The sequence below is a fragment of the Thalia democratica genome, chromosome 6 (assembly GCF_965202585.1).
Source record: "Thalia democratica chromosome 6, ktThaDemo2.hap1.1, whole genome shotgun sequence".
NCBI lineage: Eukaryota > Metazoa > Chordata > Thaliacea > Salpida > Salpidae > Thalia > Thalia democratica.
In genome coordinates this window covers 36,166,028-36,189,835 of record NC_139170.1, presented here as the reverse complement: position 1 = coordinate 36,189,835, position 23,808 = coordinate 36,166,028, and the positions used below count along the sequence as shown (strand labels likewise).

At 26.2% G+C, this 23,808-nt stretch overlaps 1 protein-coding gene across 3 annotated transcripts; it reads right to left on the bottom strand.

Moving 5' to 3' along the window:
• Positions 1-1,312: 1,312 nt before the first annotated feature.
• LOC145839473 (cGMP-dependent 3',5'-cyclic phosphodiesterase-like) lies at positions 1,313-23,196 on the bottom strand. Of its 3 annotated transcripts, none has more exons than XM_082947041.1 (29): positions 23,052-23,196; positions 22,535-22,624; positions 22,288-22,379; positions 22,104-22,222; positions 21,844-21,902; positions 21,284-21,340; positions 21,073-21,187; positions 19,691-19,746; positions 19,215-19,331; positions 16,889-16,960; positions 12,733-12,863; positions 11,602-11,816; positions 11,191-11,336; positions 10,183-10,212; positions 7,572-7,632; positions 6,971-7,052; positions 6,390-6,427; positions 6,224-6,262; positions 5,882-5,955; positions 5,746-5,823; positions 5,324-5,452; positions 4,807-5,000; positions 4,332-4,419; positions 3,881-3,928; positions 3,631-3,705; positions 2,787-2,981; positions 2,685-2,723; positions 2,405-2,511; positions 1,313-2,093 (listed from the first exon to the last, which is right to left on the bottom strand). In XM_082947041.1, exons 1-29 carry the CDS (start codon positions 23,121-23,123, stop codon positions 1,910-1,912), a joined length of 2,802 nt encoding a protein of 933 aa, XP_082803167.1. In that variant the 5' UTR covers positions 23,124-23,196; the 3' UTR covers positions 1,313-1,909. The 3 variants fall into 3 exon arrangements, with proteins under 3 accessions (XP_082803167.1, XP_082803170.1, XP_082803169.1); XM_082947044.1 differs by having other exon boundaries at positions 11,602-11,753; XM_082947043.1 differs by lacking the exon at positions 10,183-10,212.
• Between the last annotated feature and the right edge of the window lie 612 nt (positions 23,197-23,808).

Here is a 23,808-nt window from a genome sequence, read left to right as displayed (position 1 = left end):
GGTTGCTTCAGTAAAAACAACTAAAAATTCGGTCTAATTAACGAATTTGTCGTATTATGTAAGTATTTTTTATTGTCATACAAAATTAAACTAATAAATACTCAAAATGTTTATCATGCTACAGAGTTCTAACCGTGCGGTATTTACAAGAAAAAATTCTCACTCAATTAGAAATTATTTAGACTATAATTTTGATAAAACGAACTAAAGAATAACAGTTTTATAAAACAAAGTAGAACCAACTTACTTTTAGCTCTAGACATGCAACTATTTCTGTTAAAGAAAATAACACTTCAATGTGTTCAATTGTTTTATGAAAAATACGACACATTTTATTTTTCAATAAAGAATAAAAATATTTGCTATTTATTACTTTAATATAGTATATGCAGAGTGTCACAAAGTATCTCAAACGCTAAAAATTTCCTCATTTAATTTCTAGGTTTAGTTAATATACATGTTCCTTTTATAGATTACTTCTTTATGTTTCAAAATTGATTTGTTGTACATTAAGATAAAAACTTGAACTATTTTGGTTTAAAAATTTAATACTGTATTTTACAATTAAAACCACAAAATTTTCTTAAATAAATATCGAGATAAGTTTAACAATCTACAGATTAAACTTGTTGTTACTAACACAAAAATACTTCATCATCGTAATCGGTTTTAAATTTTATAGTATTATTTGAACATAATAGAAGTACAAGTCATTAGAATCTTTACAAATAGTACAAACTTGTTTTGGCAGAATGCAAAACATATTGATAAGAATGTTTACTATCAGCTATTTTAATATATTTTCTAGTTTTAATGTTTTTAACATCTATTATATAAATAGTTAATTTTTGATGCATAAGTCTCTCTTTTGATTTAAATTATCTAAAACAACTTTTGGCATGTAAACATTTGAAGCATTTAACACATGAACTTATAATGCTTTTTTATTTCATGATGTCTAAAACCATTCATTTTAGTCTAAGAAAATAAATTTATACATTAAAAAACAATTAAGCATTGATCTAAAGCAAAAGTTTCAAGCTACTTACAACAATGCACCTATCGTATAAGTACGCATTTTATTCTGGTTCGCAAATAAAAATTTTAAAAAGTTTAACTTAACTTTGATCCACTTGTAACTTAATTGACATAAAACTAACGATTTTATAAAAACAAATTTAAACTGAAACCAAATAATCTTTATAATATATGTTAAAAAGATAAACACTTATTTAAATAATTTTTGTTTATATTGTTAAAAAAAAGTAATTTAAAAAATCCAAACGGAGTATAAGATCAATAAACAGTTAAAACGTACAGAACTTATTCTAGTAAACAACTTGTTTTAAACAAAATAAAAAACCTTATTACTTGAAAAAAAAATGTTTTAAAGTGCAATAAAATGTTATAATACGTAGAGCGGAGTTTTTCAAGGCAGCAAGCCTAAACAAATAAAAAAAGTATAAGAACACAGTATAAAAACAAGATGACTAAATGAATTGAAACCTCTTCTAAATTCTATAACGTTAAACAAAATAATATTATCAGTCATGAAACAAAAACTTAGCTAGCGTTTAAAAAATTTTTTTTTGAACAAACATAAGTTAATTGATTTTAAACACTTTTGAGTGACTTTTTTATGGCACCATATTAAATTTGTTGCACTTTTGAATGTTTCGAGACAGTGCTCTGAGTTTTTCACTGCGAAAAAGTGAACAATTTGTTCTTTAATTTTTGAGGTTTTTTGTTTAAAGTAAAATGACTAGATCAGTTTTCAACTTTAAATATGCAAATCAAATCATTCAAAAACTACGAACTGGCTTCAAAACATCAAATTATTACCGATATCAAGCTGTGCAACATTTAAATGTACCCTTCTGTTATTTTTTACAAAACAAATCACACTAATTCATTCCTCGCTCCGCTGAAGGATCCTCCAAAACTCCTCCGAAGTGATGTACTCGAACAGCTGCGAGTTGGGTATTATGACGTCACTGTGCTGAGTGTGACGTAACACGACGCGCCACCACCGCAAGTTGCGCATAAAGTTTTCGTATACCGGGGAATACCCGGGAAAAAACTGCGCCATCAGTCTATTAATGATTATCATTTGAAGTCGCAATTATTTTAAATAATAATTATTATTTGAAGTTGTAATTATTTTAAATATTAATTATTATTTGTAGTTTCTGTATTTTAAAGTTTTCAAATGTCAATATTTTATCTAGCATTTGTATAACGTTTATAGATTTTTAAATTATTTCATCGATTTTTAAATTTATATCTTTCATTTCAATATTGATATAAAATGTAACATAGTTTTTGAAATATATACAGTTTAATTTAAAAACTATAGAATACCAACTCTCCAAGTTTAAATATAAAATTAAATATTGAAACAAACTTATAAGCAGGCTCAGCAATGTGAATCATAAAATTAATTTGAAGTTCTGGTAAACAAGCTTTATCCCGATCGTTTGTAACCGCGGGTACATTCCCCATTCGTTTCTCCTACGAAGTTTTATTTACATAAACTTTTATTAGACTATTATTAAATTTTTATATTTAAATTTTATAAAGAATATCTTTTCTGTAAAATATATTGCTCATAACTAAGTCTGTTTTAACCTATAAATAGATCTATGTACAATGTTATTATTTTTTAAATTAATTTTTCCACTAACCAAGTCTCCTTGCGAGAAAAACTCCTGATAGACGAGTTCCTGTTAAAAAAATAACATAATTAAATATTTTCACACATCTTAAATAGAAACACCATAATTTACCGATGTGGATGTGGTAGTTTGCCAGTCTTTGGTCGAGTCGCTCAGATCGCACGCAGTCATGCATAACGAGTACACGAGGTCCTTGCTCTTGTCTGACTGGCTCATTTTTTGCAGTTGGGGAATTATTTGCAGGTGAGAGGCGACATCTGTGGCGAGAATGGCGTGTTTGATGCGGTCTATCGTTTGCTTGAACTCCTGTTTATTATTAGTTTTGTTAAATATTGTTGTTGAAAGACAATCAGAATTTGTAATAAAAAATGTGTTATGATATGACCGATTAGAACTTTTTATAAAAATAATTCGGAAACACCAAACATATTTGATATTATTTAGTATATAAAACTAACAAGTGTTAAAATATATGAATTATGTTAAAAACAAAATTGTAATAATAATACTCAAATATATATTTTTTTTATACTAAAAAATAGATAAAATTACTTACAAAACGTCTGGTAATCTGCCATAAAAAACGGGGTAAGTTTATACGAACTTATGAAAAAAAATTACCCTTTCAAAAGTACACGAAAAGATAGTGTATATTATTTTATCTGAGTTCGTGAATATCTTAGTATAGTTAAATCGCAAAAAAAATTAGGTCATTAATTATGAACAAGTTAGTTTTACACACTGCAACAACTAGTAATTAACTACATAGCAAAGAGAGTTTTTAATTATTTATACTAACAATTTTACAGTTCTCAAAGTTTGTTTAAAAAGCAACGAATGTTTGGTTTTATATCCTTCGTAAACTTAAAACTTTACTTACTGGCTACTACAAGTTTTAACGAAAAAACGCTTTAAAATTTGGCAAGTTTGAAATGTTTATTGATTATTTTCTTACCGAATGGCTCATGTTTTCGAAAATATTGCAACCAGCAGAATTTAAAATGCACATTGTTTGAGCTAGATGGTGTCTCTGTTAAAAAAGTAGCAACATAAGTATAACTATTTCATTAAATATATCAAATTCATGATTTCTTTACTTTATACATTTAGAAAGAAATGTGTTATATTTGAATTTTTTTAAGTAGAAATTTAATATTGTTCATCAACATACGATGTCCAAATATGATAAATAACAAAAATGTCACCTCTAAAACGGATCCTTCTGAACTGTAAAGATCTGCTAAGACACTTCTCTGTTAAAAATTTATGAACAATTAAGTTTGTTATTACAAATAGTTCTTATTAGTAAATATGAGTTGCTTTAGATTCGTAAATAATTATATTTGTTGTCAAGATCTATTAAAATTCGAAAACAATGAGCTTAATTATGTACGTATATTGATAAAAATAAATTACTTCAAGTTTTTGGAATATTCAAAAGATATAATTAACAAAATTGATGCAAACAATAATTAGATAAATATCATTAAAACTAAATTCTCAAACATCATTAGCAACATCATTATTTTTTGTTTATTCTTTTTTGTAAGTGAACTATAGTATTTAAAATGCAATTTCTTTAATTACAGTACATTGAAGTCCGAGTGTTTAATGAGGATAATTAAAAAAATATCTCAATGCAACATTCAAACTAACAGAACTGGTTTGAAATGAATTATTCGTTCCTCTGTGATCCAAGTCATGACAGACTGCAGCAGTTAATAATGCTATTATGTCCACTTCACTGTAAAAATATTTGTAAAGTTAAACACATCAAAAATATGTGATTTTTTTTACATATTCAATTGAATGTCAAGAAAGTTAAAAATTACTATTTTCTAATTTTACCTTAAAATTTAAAAAACAAACAAATACTACAAATCAAACAAACTCATATGAAAATACAGTGGTGACTCATAATTTTAAAATTAAATAAATATTTTCAAAAGTTTTACACTTTTAAAAGTTATATAATCCATAGACAAAACTTCTAAAGCCTGTACCTTTTTTTTTCTTTTTATAAAAATATTCTGTCCCTCAGCAAACTTCAAATAATTTACTTGTGTCCTGGACCGATTTTGGGATTACATCTTATGTATAAAAGCTTACATATCATAAAAAACGCACGTACGTGAATAGAGAGGAAAGGTTGATGTTCTTGATGAGCGTGAAGGCGTGGTGCATGACGCCGAACCCGTGCTTCCAGTTGTGGTACGGGGTGTCCCTGTACCCCTTGCGCACCATCAGCATGAAGTGGACCAGCGTTCGGCGGGGTATGTGAAACCTGCTCGTCAGCCCCAACTCATCGTACATCAGCACGCAAGCCTGGTTGTTACGTCATAACAAATGATAGATTGTTTTATATTTGGTTGTTATGTGTTAACAATTTTTTATAAACAGTTTATAAATTATCAAGTCTGTTATGCTGTCTATTATAAAAATTATAGTTTAAATTATAGTTTAAAAAAATATGAATATCTGAAGTAGTTTTCGGTCTACTGTTTATGTCTTGCGTAACTCGTGTTATTTTTGTATTATTACTGAACTAGTTCAACTGTATTAAAACTTAAGAAGTATTCAGTACAATTAATTTTGTTATGTAGCTAAAGGTGAGTAAAGACAAGTATCTAAAATATACAAGAACAAACGGCTATTTGAACATCGCAAGCGAGGTTTCTTGGTTTGAATGAAAAAGAGCTGAAGTCAGCACTTATTTTGCTCAAACTCTCCAAATCGTGAACCAGTTTTATGTACTTGTGAAGGTCCATTGGATCTACCTGAATTATTATAAATTTCATTGGTAATTTAAGTGTCATACTTCAACGCGTTAAAAATAGAGATAAACTCAATTTTATATTCAAACTCAATATAAACTAACTAAACTATTGTTACACTTTTACTTATTTAGCTGTGACAATAATTTTTATTAGTATAAGTAGTTTTATTAAACGATAGCAATAGATAAAATTAAATCATATTTGTATTTAAAACGTTTTTAATTAAAAAAATATTTCAACTGTAAATACTAAACTCTGTCTATATAAAACTAAAACAATCTTAATAAACTAACATCCATGTGGTACAACATCAATTCATTTGCTAGTTTGCTTCTTGCATCTGACTCAAGTACTTGCTTGTACAACAAACACTGTTTATTTTAATTATAAGTAGTAAAAGTTGTATTTCATAGTATAAAACATACTCACGTGAAATATGGAAATTCCAGAAAAAACTGAAAACTTTTCGGCTATTTCAACGTCGTAGGAAGTAAAGCATGGTCCTAAAAATTAGTTAAAATTCAAAAAACAGCTTAAGATATTATAGACTGATCACAGATAATTTTTTTAATTAATATTTTTATTTATAAAACTTCAGCTAACTAATATTAAACTATTTAAGAGACTTTTAGAAATGAAAAAAAAACGAAGGAATTAGCGAACTTTAATTATGTATCAAGTTTCAGCGCCTTAATATAATGCACTTCAGTAAAAAACTAAAAAGTACAAAAAATACAATTGCAATAAAATAAGAAATATAAAAAAACAAACCTTTTATTTTGTTACAAAGTTGTGAAACTCCAACAACCTCTGTGATAATTAATCATTAATTTAATTACAACATACAATAAAGTTAAAATAATAACAAATATTTAATAACAAGCTACAACAAAGTTAATATTATTAAATTTAAACTGTAATAAAAAAGCCAACTAACTTCCTTTAAGATCTTTGATAGGGAAGCACAAAATACTTCTGTAAAAAATAATATAGTGATGTTTATACCAGTTTCATTTGCTTTAACATATAAAGTATCTAAACTTCTTAAAAAATTAAAAAGTATTTATTTTCACAATTAGGATAACATTGAAAAAAAACTTGATAATCAAGAGCATACTCAAATATAATGTATAATCAGGCTTTTCATGTGCAACCAAATGTTAACAATTTAGAAAATATTTTCGAGTATAATTTTAAACAAATTAAACTAATCTAAAGATCAAGTTAAGTACATTTTAAAATATTAAAATGCTTTCAAAACTTTAGTAGAAGGTCCTTTTAAAAACAAAGTTAAAAACTAAAGAACTTTGATAATAAAAAAACAAATTTTATTAATTTTGAATTTAATCTACCAGTGAAATCTATGATTAATAAGATTCAAATCTAAAGTGTATATTTGTGAAGTTTGTAAACATCAACTTAAATTTTTACACTTTTTTAAGATGAAAATTGAGAAGGTGTACAATATTATAATAAAACAAAACTTTTTTTTCAAAAAAAATGTATACACATTTTAACCTGGTTCTGAAACCTGTAGCTTCATCAACTCCTTTGTAAAACAGTGGGTGTTTGTATACATCTGATATATTCAGTGTTTTTCCTTCGATTTTAAATGTATTTGTATATATTTTATATTTCGTAAGAAGTTTATTTGTATATATTTAAGAGTTTTAATATATGTTATCGTTCTACTTGTAAATAGAATTAATTTTAGTTCACTACTTTTAAATTATACAAAAGATATGGACAATAAATATAAAAACGTTTTTTCTTCAAATGCATGATAATCTTCTATCACAACTAAACAAGCTTGTGATAGCTTAAGTTTAAATTGAACTATTTTATAATTTATGATTAGTTGTAATAAAATAAATAAGTAACAACAAAAAAAAATATAGAATTTAGCTTAGTATTTAAGTATATAATAGTTAATTTAAAGCCGTATAAAAACATCAAAAAATTATAAAAAAAATGAATTAGTAAGGTAATATGAATTTAACTTTTATCTACTGTTACATGTAGTTACATCATTATAATTATTGATCAAGTCAAACCTTGTAAGAAAAATGATCTTAAATAAAACAATGAATAGCAAATAAAATAATTTATAATTAATTACCAGTTGTTGCTACTAAACCGGCTATTCCTTGTGTTATCGGAAACCTTATTTCTTTCACATTCTGTTTCAGTATAATTAAAATTATTTGAGTATAAACGTGTTTTTGTGAAGCTGTTCAAATTAGAAAAAAAAAATTGTTAAACATTATCTATTTGAAACGCAAAATAACTTTTAAGAAATAATAACTTTAAATAATACATAAATGTATCACTTAACGAATGAAAATTGTAAAAATTTGTCTTTTAATTAACTAGACTAATTTTAGTACAATAACAAAAGCTAGTGATAACTAATTGAGATAAAATGGATATTATTTTAATTAACTCAATTTAAGTACTGTTTATTCAATTAAATAGTTTAAAAACTGTTGTAAGATCTACATAAACCATTCATAAAACACAAGTGATCATCTAAAAAGTTTAAATATCTTGCCAAATTAAAAAATAACAACTAAACAATTACAGTGTGCTACATTTGATCAACAAAATAACAATCAGGCACATGCAAACTAAAAAGACAAAAAACTACATAAAATATTTAATAGAAAAGTTTCACCTTTGATTTTTTTTGAGTGTTTATTCGTTAATAGTAAACTCAAGCTCCCAATAAAAAAAACATTATCTAAAATACTTTGGTTCTATACTTGTTTTCTACATGTACAGTCATTGTCAATTTGTGCAAAAACAAAATAAAAAACATAAAAAATTTAAGAAATTTAAACTAAACTTTAAAGATAATAACTTTTTGTTTCGAATTATAACGAACTTTAACCAAATTTAAGCTAAAAAAGCATTGTTTTATTATTTTTTATTTAAAAGTTATTTAATGTTTGTATTAGAAACGACAACAAAATTAAATATTTAAAGACAATTTTTTATGACTTACATTTCATAGCCATTAAAGTTATTTCTTTATGAGTTTCTACTTTTAAATTTATTTTTATTTCTACAAAATCTAATGCAACAAAACTAAATGACATAATTGAATAAATATTCAAATTTAAAAGTAAACTTAAAATGTCTCCAATAAAATTTAGCATGTAAATACGTGTGTTATACAACTTCCATCTCAAATTTCTTTTAAAATTATTTATGAGTACTAGCAGATGCAAAACTGTATTCATGTTAAATTAGCGGTGAAAGTTTAAGCACATCAGAGGCTTTCGTCTTGTAAAATGTACCAACAAGACAAAAGTACCAAATTTGAACAAATGGAAAATCAATTTAATCGTGACGTCACCAAAAATTTACAAGCTGCTTTTATTTTTACGAAATTCGCGCTTACTACAAATAGAATGTTCCTCTGAGTTGTAAATAAAATGCTAGTCACATGTTTTAGTGTTATTCTGCTTTAAAGCTGTTTTTAAGCCTTGAAACGTTTTGAAAATTATTTTGTATTAGATTAGAGAATAAACTCGAGTATTTCGTTCATTGAATGAATTTAATTATCATCTTGTGGCATTCCGCAAGAGTCACGAGCAAAACTAGATGTAAACAAATTAGTATTTGATAAAATAACTAATTATCTTAAACTTGAGTAAAAAACTACTAAACAGCCTGGTTTTAAATGGAAAATTTTAAGTTTAAATTTTATGTGAAATATCTATAGAAATCACTATACTAATTAGATCACGAAAATTAACTATAATACTCAAAATTGACAGTATTTAAAAATTATTAGTTTTAAGCAGTCAAACAAAATCCTACTTATTCAAAAATTTCTGAGGATTGACGCATTGCGAACCCGGATCTTAAACTTCATCATATTAGAAGCTTGTTTACGCGTGAAAATAAATTGCGTGAATTTTCATTATTTTCTTTATAAGTATGCTTTGAGAACGAAATTATATTCCAAACAAAAAACACTTTGATGGTTTTACCTCGGAGCTTTTTGGAAAATCAATTTCACGTAAGCTGCAGTAAACAAACTTGTATAAGTTGGCTTTAAAGTATGAATTTTTTATTAAAACTCGCAAAACTTGTTTCACCTTAATTTTTAGTTCGTGTATCGCAGACTGCTTCGTTGCTGGGTGAAACAATTTATTTTCTCGCAACTTTTTAAGTGATCAATTTTAGCGGTGAAAAATTACAAGTTTTCTCGTTTAACTAAGCGCTTTGACTTAATTCATTATATAATATAAGCCTTATTATTATATATTATAAGGGAAGAGAAATATTAAAGAACTAATTTTATATTATACATGCTGTTACACATATACTTTTTGTTCTAACAAGAAAATTACCATTTAATTAAAGTTGAATGATGTTTCGTAATAATTAAATATTGTTTTCATAAAACTCAAGGTGTTATTTCAAAGTTAGGTTCTTATAGAGATAATAATAAGTCTTTTAGCTTGTGTTATTATGAGCAAAATGTATCAAACTTATTGCATTGAAAACCCTGTTGCAACAACATTTTAATTAACTAACGTTTCAAAATAAAAAAACTAAACACAAAACCACAGAACTATCAAAAAACTACTTATGAATACTACGAATCATAATACTCAAATTAAAATTCAATACAGAAAAATCTAAAATGTGCAAACGTAGGTGACACAAAAGCATACAAATAGTGACATGTGAAAGCACAGTAATGACATTTCTATTACCTCAAAGGAGTATTGTCGCGGATCCAATGACTAAAATTACAACAAATTTGATTACATTTTTTTACAACACTAATATATAAATTATTATTTATTTTTCTACCATCTCTGAACATATATTAATAATTTAAATAGTAGAAAATTAAAGTTTAGAAATTGATTATTGATGGTAAGTTTACTTATAACTTTTATAATTGCTGGCACTACTATAATACATTTAAAATTGTTTTCATAGAATTATATTTAGTTATTTTTCTAGAAAGCTCAAAAAACTTGTTGATGCCAAGAATGTGCTAAAGGCTAAATAAAATCATTCTGAATAAAACTGGATAGAATTTTCATTTTAAATCGTGTCCAAAATAAATTACAAGAAAAAAAATACAAAAGTAAAATTTAAAATTAATGAAACTTTGTTTAAATTTTTTAAAACTTATGTTGTTGTTTTTCTTTTGAATATTTACCTATAAAAATTTCATACGGTGAGCACTTAAGCAAGTAAAAGTTATATAAGGTTATACCAGTGTTCAATATTTTTTCATGCTATCATATATATAATCAACTTGTTAAATTTTCATTTATATGTAGCTTGCAATAAAGCAAGTTTAAAATTTAAACATTTTTTTTTAAATGTGTTGTTACAACAAAGAGCATTTCGTTTCTTCCAAAAAACTAGCCTAACTGACTAAAATTACTTTCAAATTTGACTTATGAGGGCACATTAAATTTTAGCGTTAAAAAATAAAATTTATCACAATTTAACTTGTTTTGACAAGAGCAAGAGTTAAAAAACTGCTCATTAACTTTGTCAGAAAACCTTCGTTGAAACTAATTTGTTTCAACCCGCTGCGTAAAATCACGTGAGCACGACAAAAATTGATTTAAAATTCATCTTTTCAATTTGACACTGATCAACACGGCATGAATTATCGCAAACTCGAAAAATCACTGTTGTACGTTGAAAAGCTGCATTTTAAACTCATCAACAGTTTGCCAGTTTAACATCAAACCAACTTCGTCTACGGTGGTCGATATTCCGTCGAAAATCGTGGCGACCAGCTCGTTCGTGTTCTCGTCCGACAAAAACACGCTGCACCTCTCGGCTGACGTCAGGTTTCGAGCCGATTGGATGATTTCGCCCAACAAAAGCCGGACATCCCCTGAGTAGAAAGTGGTCGTGATATTTTTTGATTGGTTGCAAACAGTTAGAACTACGAGACTTGAAATTTATCTTGTAAAAATGCTATTACTAGAGATTGAGGTTAATTCACAAACAAAAAGTTACTACTAATTAAATTGTTAATATTAGGCCTATCAAAACTAAACTATTATTTGTACCTATTAGAAAAACGTAACGATATTTAAACTAGGGAGTAGAATAGTATGCATTTTACTTAATACTTATGTTTTATAACACAAACAAACCAAGATGGGTGAACAAGTTCTTTGCAATTTGCAGCATGGCTTCAGACTCCTGCCTGCTTTTTATTTCCCTCTGAAGGACCAACGAACTTTCAAGAATCCTCCAAGTTCGATTCATCACGTCATTCACCAACTTGATGTCACGTGACGTGAATCTGCGCGTTTTCATTGGTTGATATTCACAATGTAAATGACTGGTGTTGTTTTTGATTATAAGTCTGATAAAAATACTAAACAGCAAAACTTAAATCAATTGATTAACAAATTAGAAGTACTGGCTACTTGAAACGCATTCTAATTTGTAAAATTATCTAAGTGTGGGTTTAATTAGTTAACCATTTACGTATATAAAATACCTAGTTTTTTGTTGAATAAAATAACCTGCTGAAAGAAGCGTTTAGAGCGCTGGCAAAAGTTGATTTTGTTATACTAACTTTTATAGGCATATATAAATTAAAAATTTAATATTAATATATACAAATCGTTTATCATCATTATTATCAAAAATTCTTCATGTTTGACAAAGACAATAAAATTTCAATTAAACATTATCTTAATATATACCATGATTAGAATACCCTCATGTGACCTTTCAACTGAAGTATTGTGTTTTTCAAATAACAACGTCGAAACAAAAGAGCAATACAAAAGTTATACTTCACAGTTTCCATATATAAATGACATATAGCAGTCGTTTTAAGCAATCAATTGTATTCGCACAAAACACCAGCATATTTAAAAGTAAAACAGACAACAACACTTCAAAGAAACCAGAGAAAGTACTTGGTGTTTGTGAAAGGTTGAAGTTTTCACTTGTGTATTTAGTTGTTTGCCAAAAGCACAGAATTACTTTTACAAACTTGCAGTATTTGCTTTAAAAACAGACACTTTGAAACTTAAGAAATTAAATTTGAGTTTTTAATTTTTAACATTTATTAACAACTAATGTATAACAATAATTATTAATAACTAGTATTAAGGTACTTTCTGCTTCATGGTTCTTTTCTATAGAAAAATATAATGAAACAAAATAAAAAATAAACTTTGAGTATGCCATTTAAACGAGTGCTTTTATAAAGAAATCTATAAACACATTAAGATTAACTAAAAACATACAAAGTGGATAAAACTTACTTTTCTTGATTTTGCTTGTTGACCAGGCAAACGTACAAAATGACTTTTCCATTTGATTTGTGGATGACCGGAACACTTAACAACGACACAACATCTTTGCCCATGAACTTCAGTAACTTTTCTTTTTCACTCTGTTAGTGATTAATGAACCTAGTATTAAACTTTTTACCAACTATATTAAAACAAATAATAACTATTTTTATGGTGTATTTCTGATTAAAAAAAAACCATAACTTAAACTTATCTGATAATTGTTTTTTTTTTTTGATTAGTTGTGACTTCAGTTATAAAAGTATAAACACTCAACTATTTTTTTCTTATTTTTAAAACAATTCAAATTTTAGTAGTAGTATGAACTTTTGAAAACTACATTTAAGTAAAGAAAAAAGTTTTTTAATAAACAATTATTACTAAATGTTTCAAAAAAGGTTTATACAAGTTAGAAAATAGTCTTTTAAAATTTGCAACATTTATAAAAATATGTCCTTTTACTGTTTATTTTCCATTTAAAATTTACTTTTATAAACTTCAGAAACCAAAATACAGTTTATATATATTTTTTTTATTATGACTTTTGACAAAAATTAAGTTATATAAAGTTAAGTTATATAAATTTTATACTTCTTTACTAATTAATAATAACAAAGTTTTAAACTTCAGAATCCAAAATAATGACAAATAACTGACGCCTCTAATTTCTGCAGTTTGTAGTTATGAGAAAATATTTTAAGCTACATGAATCTAAATTACAGTGATATTCAAATAATTTGATTTATTTTAAACTAAAAATAGGCAGAAAAAAAAACGTGACTTGACCATTATTTACATATAAACAAGTTATAAAAGTCGATAAAGGATTATAAAAAAATTGTAACAAACATTATTTTCTATCAATTATTTCGAGTAATTTTTAATCAATACAATTAAAATAGCAAAAAACTAGCTTAAACATATATTCATTCAATTTGTAGACAGTTATTTTTTTTCAATATACAAGCAAAACGTTTATCATAAAACTCTGTTTGCATTAGTCATAATGTTGCAAAAATGCTTTCAAAATTTTAAAACTGCTTGAGCGGAAACTGAAATGTAACTTATTTTATTATTAATGCAGCAAAAGTTTTACATTTTTTACAACAAGTGTTTTTTGCATTATGTTATAAAAACAACAAAGGTAATAAGTATCAGAGTATAAATAAAACCATAAAATTACAAGCAGCTTTAATCAATAATATTAACATTGACCTTCAAAAGTAAAATAGAATATTATAATTAGTAGAGTTATAATGTAGATATTTTGGAACCATCAATTTTCAAAACAAAGTTTAATATTTCAATGATTAGAAAATTGTTGTATGTAAATCTTAAGAAACAAATACCACCTTTAAAAACTTAATATTTGGTTATAGAGAAAAACCATATATATATATATATATCTAATATTATAAATATTAAAAAATTAAAATACTAACAATTTTTTGTATGTTTACTTTATTGAGTCTTGAAAATTATACTTCAAAAAAGTTCATGTAATAATTCTTACATTTTAGTATTACTACTTATTGTGATATTTAAAAAAATTGAAAAAAAATTTAAGAAGAGATGTATTCAAAAACTCATAAAAAAAGGTCAACATAAAATAAAAACATTTTAAGCATAAATAATTTAAATACAATGTAAAGCATACCCTATGCGTTGTAGTATTGATTATAAACAGAAACTTTAAAAAGTATTTCTGTTTAAAAGTAAAACTTGTCAGCCTGATAAAAATACTGCTTCTAAAACTAAAACTTATACATAAAAATTGTGTTAAATTAAATGTAAGTAGTAGTAATTAGATAAAAAAAACTAAGAAACCTTTTTTTATTAAACGAGGTATAACATTTCATATGCATATAAAAACTAGTGTTTTATTTTTGTTTCATTACGTTTTATTTCAAGAAAAATAAAGCGACTTTCTAATAAGCTGTGAAATTAAAATTTAGGCTTTTATTAAATTTGCTGTGGTGTTAGATAAATTGAACATTTTTGAACTCATTACTTTTATTAGCAGCTGCAAGATATATAAAGTCTGAAAGTTCAAGTTAAACTCAGTTTTTAGCAGCTAATTCTTTTTATTTGATGCTTTATTTATAACTTCCAATGTTAAAGTTATTTTTACTTGTAAAAAACGATATGGCTATATACTATTTTCTTTTATAACACATATTTTTTAATTTATCATTGAATTTTTTTTAAGCCCCACAAAATAACAAAACAGTATTTAGGTCACCACTGCGAACAAAGTATCTTAAGTGTAGTTGAATAAAAAAAAAAGTAAAGTGTTTCTGCGTAACAAGTTTATTTTGATAAAGGATTTACAACAAAAATAGATAAATGTATTGATGACGTAGTCAAACTTTCTATTCTTAAGTATCATTATACCAACTTCAAAAATAAACTTTAATTGTATAAAATTTCCTAAAGCCTTGTTTAAATCTACTTGGGAAAACAATTTGTAAACCCAATTTAATCATCATAAAACTTTGCGTAAAAACATTTTATACTAATTAACAAACTTTCAAAAACGTTGTAAAAAATAAAACAAGCCATCAACTAAATACAAAACAGAAACTGAAAACACAACTTATCAAATCAAACAAGCAAATATTTGACTAGCCACATCGAACTTACTTAACGAGGTTTCAGCGACACGCCAGTTGAAAGCTATGTAAACAAAATCAGCAAAACCAACATTTGCGAGCAAAATCAACTTTCCGACACGCTCGTTTTCCGGGTTCAGAAGGTTTTGCCCGTGAAAACAAATAATTAATGCCCTTTCCGAAGGCAGAGAGCTTTTAAAACCGTGTCGATAGTTTTGTTGTTTTAGCATTAATCCGGCTTTGGAGCGCTCGGGCAGCTATTTTGGGTTGTTCTACATGCTGTATGGGCATTTGACAAATTTCAAAGTTTGTTCAACTCGAGACTTGGTAGTTTTTCTCAAACGTTCAAATATGTGTTTTTTTTTTGCAAGAATTTTGAAAACTAAAGTTGTGGTTTTTTTTTAAACTTAATCAGTTAAAAAATATTTTTTTAGCTAAAAATAAATTTCAAGCTTGAAACTTGAAAATGCGTCACAGAACATAAATTAAAAAAGAAAACACTTGAAAATTTTGAATTACATTTAATTATGCTTTCTAAGTAAAAGGTTCAAAATCCCTGGTTATTTAAGGAATTTAAATAAACGATGAGTAAGACTTAAAAATAGTGTTATTAATTAAATTATACTCTACATTTTTGGTATTTGATGCATAACTAATTTCTAAACCTTAATAAATAAAAATCAATTATGCTAAATTTTCATTGACGCACAAAAAGTACACTTCAACAAATTTAAAAATTTAGTAGTTTTTGATAGTTTTCTTTTTAAAATTTTTCCAATAATTCTTAGCTTTATTGCAATTGTTTAATTCAATCAAAAGACTTTTTTTAGAAACGATGAGCAAGAAAAAAATCGTGTCAAAGATAACATAAACACAAATCCTTTTTTAATAAACAAACCCCCCCAAATGACGCAAATGGAAGGCGCAACCAAACAAAAAAAAACAAGGTTAATTTCCAAACACCTCAGCCAATCAATTAAAGGCAAATCGATTTTCATCGCTGCACACTTCAGCCAATCACAACGCCCGATTCCATTCGGCATCGCGTCAGCGCGGCGAGATGTGACGCATCAGCAAAAAAAAAACGCTATAAATAGAACTGTGCGGAACAAAGAGGATTATTTTTCAAAGCGGATTGCTGTATATGAAACGTGTCGATTCGAACGGCTGTTACGTCAGCGCGCGAGTGCCGCAAATAATCGATTGTGACGTAACGACCGTCATCGGCGCGAATCGATTGTTTGCGAGAATGTGACGCATGAACTTTTTTGCTTCCAATCGTCGGCAAGCCGCGATGATGTTTTTTTCTGCCAAACTTGCATGTGAGATTCACATTTGAATATGAACCTCGGTATTTTTTATCATGAAATTAATTAATGACGAACATGTTTGTCAGACTGCGGGTAGCCGCATTCAAAACATGCTCTTATAAATTTTATTAAATCATTCTGTGATGTCTGTTTTTTATTATATCTTTTAAATTTAAACAATAAAGTATTTAAACTGATACAAACCTCTTTGAGTTGGTGTTTTATCAGTGATTCGTTTTCTTCGTTGCAAATTTCACTGAACAATTCCTCTTCCATCTAAAAAAAATGTTTCAAAACTATTTATAATTTAATAACAAGTTTATGTTAATTTTATACGCAGAAATTAATTAAAAATCTCTATATTTTAAAGTTTAAATTGATTATCAATTTCTAGTTTTCTAGCTCTTATCACACTTGTTAAGATAAAAACTTTATAACTGAAAGAATTAAGTTGTATTTAGTTTTAAAGTTTCATACAAAATTATTTTTTAAATATTTAAAAAAAAAGATTTCGCGATATTTAAGTATAATAAAACATAAGTTTAAGTTATCTTTTAATTAATTTATTTTTATTTTTGTTATCACTTACTGATTAATCTAAAAGCAAACAAGATGTAAAGAGAGATTAGAAAAAAAGTATTCTAAAAAATGATAATGTTTTCATATATAAAAAATGTCTTTCAAAATAAACAGTTAAAACCACCATAGTTTGCTAAAAATAGCATTGCACCCACCATATACTACTTTAACAAACTTGTGCATTAGTTAAAAATACACTCAGGTACTTACTAAGTGGCAAGGTAATTGTTATAAGTGGCTCGGCGTGAAAAGTGGTAATTTATCACAAAATTTATTGAAAAACATCAAAGAGAGGTCTTTGTTTAAATTTTAAAACCAAAGTCATTATTTAAATTTTGCATGCGCAACAACCACAAATTCGTAAACAATGCCCACCTAAAAGAAAAAATACAAAAAAACTGTTACGAGTTGTCCGTCACTTCCGACAAGACAAGAATATTTCCAATCACTAGATACATTCATTTCTCTGTTTAAACCGTAAACATGCGGCTCACTTTTCAAAAAGAACGCACAAAGCTCATTCAAAACTTTATGATGTTTTTGACTAGGAAAATCCAATAAATTTTAATCACGGCAGCTCCAAGTTGAGACAAAGAGGCTTTTCGAAAGGAACATAATACTTCGGACGGAGCTCTCATTAAAAATTCATTTTAAACAGAAGCAAAAAATGAACGTTTGGAGTTTCTGAAAAATTTCAAAGGCTTGAAAAAGATATCTACCGTGAAATCCATTTAAGTTCAAGCAGACGTCAGCCTGACATTGAGTGGGTTTTTCAAGTTGAAAAGTTTTTTTTTCCATTTTAATGCTCGAAATTTCAAGGCTAAAAGTTTGGCGAAACTTCAAGTTTGGGCGTAGGATGTTCTTAATTAAAAACTAAGCAGCCTTAAAGAAGCATAAATCAAATAAGCACTTACTATGAGCCATTATATAATAAAGTTTTAGTATAGTGAAAAGTATTTTTTTTTATTAAATACTGGTATTGTATTTTTTAGTAAGGTTACATAACAAATAGCAAAAAGCTGTAAAAATTAATTTTGAAAACACTCTAGTTTTTTAATCTTGCTCTAAAACCCTTGAAATTTAAAAAAGGTCATTCAATGACTAACAATAACTCGTGAGTAGGATTAATTGTATATTCATGTGAAAATTTTCATTTATTTTATCTCTTTGTAATTGCCTATGACAGCGAGACCTTTTTTTAGTAACTCTTTTATAATTTAAACACGTTTAAAATTTCGTTTACTGAAAATTAAAATGAAATCATTCTTTCTTGAGTAATTGTTTTTAGTTTAATTTTGGAAACAACTTTAAACACTGTTAAATTAAATAAATACATCAAGTTAATAGCCTTTGAAACATATTAATGGTTGTGCCACTGTAAAACGTAAACTAATTCTTTAAGTGATGTATAAGGGCACAAAATTTACAAATTCACTAATAAAAACTCAATAACAAGATTACACTGCGACTGGCTTTTTTGAAATAAAATGCTGCAAATTTTACACCTTGGTGTTAGAAACTGAACTTTAGAATTGCAGTTGGTGAAATAATGAAACAAAAACATTTTGCTGAAAGAAAAAAATCAATAAGTTTAGCGAGCCGCAGACAGAAACGTATCATTGAAAATTTTAACACTTGCTCACAACTTAACACTTTTCAACATGTGAAGCTTGCAAGGAAAATTTGAGAAGCTTCTTGTTCGTCTCAAGCTATCAAACTGATTCGATATCAAAAAATCAATACATTTGTTTGTTAATTTACTACTTTTGGAGCATTAAAAAATAAAGTGAAATGATTCGAACAAGCTTGGACAGTTCGTTTGTAAGTCGTATGCTTTTATACTGTTTAACAAAGAAAAACATTTAAAATAGAAAATTACAACACTCATTGCAACATTTCAAACTTTGTCCATAGTAAACTTTTACTTATTTTTCACAAATTTTTCACGAACCGAGGTGAATATTTCAAACTGCAGCTTCGAGTCGTCGACCACCTGGCATATGAGCTGCTGGATGTCGTCGGCTCTTATCAGTATGCAGCACGATCCGCTTTCCGTGATCTCCCTCAGCTGTTTGTATTTGTTTGTTTCTTTTCAAAACTAAAAGTCAGTATGACGTAACAGTTTAAATTTAAATTTGAGGTTCTAAATTGAACAAAAATAGTTCTCAACTTATTTGAAATAATATTTTAAAAAATATTTAAAACAAATATACAACATTAATTAGTCAAAATTTTATTTGCAAAACTCAGTTTTACCCTTTAAGGGATCTCCAGTTACAATTTACTGAGTTTTGCAAATAAAATTTTGACTAATTAATGTTGTAAAACAGTTCAATGCAAAAAGTAGTTTTGCTTTTTTACAAGTGGAAACTCAAGGTTGCTTCCGTTGCTTTAAGATGAACAATCAAATAAAACATGCCAACTAACGTGAGAGTTGAGCACCTGCTGGATTTGGATTACGTCAGTGGCCCTTTCGAGTTCACCTAAAAATTCAACAGTTGTAAAATAAACATGAACTACTAGCAGATCATAACTAGTTTTAAATGTAAATGTTATTTTGCAACATACATGTTCACTACTTTTGCATTTGTTCATTTTTACAAATTTTAATTTATAAAAGTATGAGATTTAGAGGCAACACGAGTTAAACGTAACAATAGTGAAAAATTGTAAATCAAAGTAGCGGGCATACTACATAGTGATACTAATTTGTAAAATTTTGTTTTAGATACAAATTCGTTTCTACTTAGTTAAATAAAAATATATTAAACTTTACACATAAAACTGCATAACATGTATGCTTGAAAACAAAAAGAAAAAGTTGTATAAAGTTTAGTAGGCTTTTTAGTTAAAAGGAAAACAAATTACAAAAACACAGCTTCATTAAAAATATCTTGTATTCTAAACTTTTCGGAAAATTTTCTTTTTAATACTAAGTTTTTACTTAATAAAATCCGATTTAGAGGCTTTTTATACAAACTTTTTTGTTTAACAAAAGTATTATACTTTAGAAAATAAAAAAATTAATGCGTTAACGAATTAGGAGTTATAACAAATTTATACTTCATAACAATACTTTTTTGAAAACTTTGTATTTATAATCGATTGTTCAGCAGCCTTACTGGCCAGATTTATTGATAATAGTTTTTTTCCAGGACAAATTATAATAAAAAGTTCCTTCACGGAAAACAAAATAAAACCATACATTATAGCAAGTGTGCACTAAAATAAATATAAAAGAGGCATAAGTAAAAATAAAAGCAAAATAAAAGTAAACTATTGAATAATCATTTTCAAAAAGCTTAAATAAATTTATAATGTCTTTTTTAATATTAAGCAAGTGGCGGACCAAAAATATTTTGCTAGGTGGGTCCCATTTGGATCACAGACCTCTGTTTGCAGATACATAACTGAAAACTTTAATTTAAAAATACAGAGTTTTAACATAGTAAACTGTTTGTTTTTATTAAAGTTTAAATCTACAAAGACTTTGCAAAATTGTACATTTCTCCATTGAGATATTATACCATTTTTTCTAGGGTATCTCTTAAATGGAATTACAAAGGTTTTTAATTATTATTTTCTAGTGGGACATTTTTATCACTAGATTTCCGAAATAATAAGCTTTTAATTTTTTTTTAATGAGATATGGGCTTCAAATTTAAAAATTAGCAAATTAAATGTTGGCTATTGTTGTATGAAATTTTACTAGACATTTTTAACTTTTGTCAATGTATAAAAGTTCTATAAACAACAAAGAAACAACTTTTAACATTTAAATTAATTGATGCAAAAAATAGAAACAACACCTGAAAGAAGTAAGTTTGCAGAGTATGATTCTTTTGACGAAAAAGTTGTCGAAATTCCGGTAATTGATGTATTTGTACTTCTTCTAGAAAATATTCTTTCGTACGTTAGAGAAATCTGTTTTTAACATAACTATAATGTTCAAGGTTGTTTACATTAAAACAAATATCTTGGGAAAAATATAACAGACTAAATCACTAAAAAACTGCTTACATGTTTTAATAATGTGTTCAATTCCACTTCATTTATTTTTGGGTCAGACTCATCGATCTGTAAATTAAAAAAATCAATGATGTTCATATAATTCAAATGATTGTATGACTTTTCAAGTTACTAGATTCAAACTCTTATCAAAACTTTTAAGGGCCACACTAGTGTAGCAAAAATTTTATTATTGCTACGCCAACTGAAGGTTGAATATCAATAGAACATTTGTATCAAAGTTTCCACGCTCAAGTATTTTTTGTAAATAATTGCAATTCATTTTAACAACTATGGGCCATATCTCTCAAATAAAAAAAAAATTGATAAAATTTAAAAAGCTCGTGTAGTTATAATTAATAACAATATGATGGTAAAAATATTCGAATAAAGTATTTTAAAAATAGAAAATTAACAATAAGTAGGATTTATTAAAATTTTGAGAACTTTAACTGTCTTGCATCTTAATTAAATTAATAAAACTAATTTATTACCAAGAATTGATCTACAAAGACATGTAAGTAAATAAACTTTTAACTAAATAGACAAAATTTGTTTTTAAAAACACTTACTATTATGAGCCAATAATCTTTTATAGATTCTTTGAATGAGTGAAATTGAAAAATTCGAGCTGTTGAAATTGGAATCTTATTATAACTTTAATTTACATATAAAAAACAAACATGTTTTCAGTAGTTTTAATAAAAACAAAACATAAAACAAAAACACATGTATAATTAAAAATAAAACTTTGAAGTAAACTCTTTTTTATTCAAACTTTTTAAGACCTTCAAAGCTCTTTAAAAACAAGTTGAAAAACTAAAACACAAACCTGTACATGAATTTGAAACATCAAAACCACTCTCACAAAAAAATTCCTTTTCCGAGACGTCTACCGGACTTGTATATTTTGTTTGAGTAGAGTATTTTTCCTTGGAACATTGGCATGATCTAAAAATTATTGCATAGTTTCAAGTAAAAGATACATAAAGTAAACTTTATATATGTGTACAAACCTTACAAAACTGCTACTGCATTTTTTGTGAGTTTTTAAGCTTTCTGCAAGACCTGGATCATTTTTGCTTATCTTAAAACAGCCAATTTGCTTCTGTAGATTAATATTGAAATTGTTTTGTATTTATGAAACTTATTTACATTTTAAAGCTAAAATAAATAGCAAACATAAAATAAAAAAAGTTATAACATAAACTCTATTTTTAGTAAAAACCTTGATATTTATAAAAAAGCTTACATAAAACTTACAGACAAAGGGTAAATTTTCTTAAAAGTCTGTTCAATGAAGCATAACAAACTTTTTTCATCATCAACACTACAAAGACCTTCTAAAAGATTCTGAAAACAAAAATTTATAATAAATCATGTTTTCAAGCTGCTATGACAAAATAAGTTATATTCTGTAAATTCTATTCATAAAATATAATTAAAGCATGCATAAAAAACCATAAGTTTTTAGCTTTATAACAACAAGTTTTTAGTTTTAGTTTCAAACAAATTTGTTTTGTTTTATTGTTAAGTTACAGATACTAGTTAACATATGCTAATAATATTATTTTGACATAATAAGTATAAATAACTTACAGTTGTCAAGTCATACAATTTTTTAGTAAGTCAAAAAAAAACTTTATAAAACAGTTCACTAGCTTTAAAGCATAAATTATACTTGTAAATAAACTTATAAACATAAAAAACTTAAGTTTTAGATTTGGTAATCAAAAACTTAATATTGAAATAACTTTCATTAAACATGAATAAAACTTACAGATAGATTTAATTCATCTGTTTTTCCATCATTCATCATTTGTAGAAGCTGTTTTTTCACTGTCGAAATCATGATTGTGCTAGATTGCCAGTTGTGTTCGATTTTGTTTCATTAAAAAAATATTATTGATTTGATACACTTAACCATTTCTAAAGTAATATTAAATGAAACTTTAGTGAACAAATCCATTATATTCTTTTTAATTTTAGAATAAAACATATTAGGAATTATAGATTTTTTATCTTATAGGACTAATTTACCATAAAAAACTTCTTTCTGATATCATATTGACATTTATACCAAGTAAAACAAAAAAAACTAAATATATATACAACATTTATATTGTATTAACTACTTTTTATGATGCTTAACTAAATTTGAATCAAACATTTAATATATGAATTTATTCTTGCAAGAATATATTTTACAAACTAAGTTTGGGTCAAAGACCTCGTCAGTGCTTAAATTAATCTTTACCAAATAGAATATTGTTTTTTTAAAACCAAAACATATAAGATTTAGTTTATGATAAGGTTAAAACTCAAAAAATTGGTTAAATGTGAAACATAATATAGATTTTTCAGTTTTTTTAATGAAAAAGTCTCTTTTTTTTGTCTTTTCTGACTGCTTACTTATCTACTTTGATACCTTATATCTTGATAGAACTTTGTATTTGGGTAGGTGACGAAAAGTGTCTGAAAATTAAGATAAAACTCAACAAAACAAAATCTGTTTGTAAAAGGCCCCTCCCCTTTAT

What these genes read in the sequence shown, in the direction of transcription:
- LOC145839473 (XM_082947041.1), bottom strand. Translation starts at nt 23,123, where the DNA reads ATGATTTCGACAGTGAAAAAACAGCTTCTACAAATGATGAATGATGGA. An exon ending in TGTTTCAAATTCATGTACAG is followed by an intron (nt 21,903 to 22,103) that starts GTTTGTGTTTTA and finishes CAATTTCAACAG; the next exon opens with CTCGAATTTTTCAATTTCAC. An exon ending in AACCTTTCCTCTCTATTCAC is followed by an intron (nt 4,420 to 4,806) that starts GTACGTGCGTTT and finishes ATATTTTTACAG; the next exon opens with TGAAGTGGACATAATAGCAT.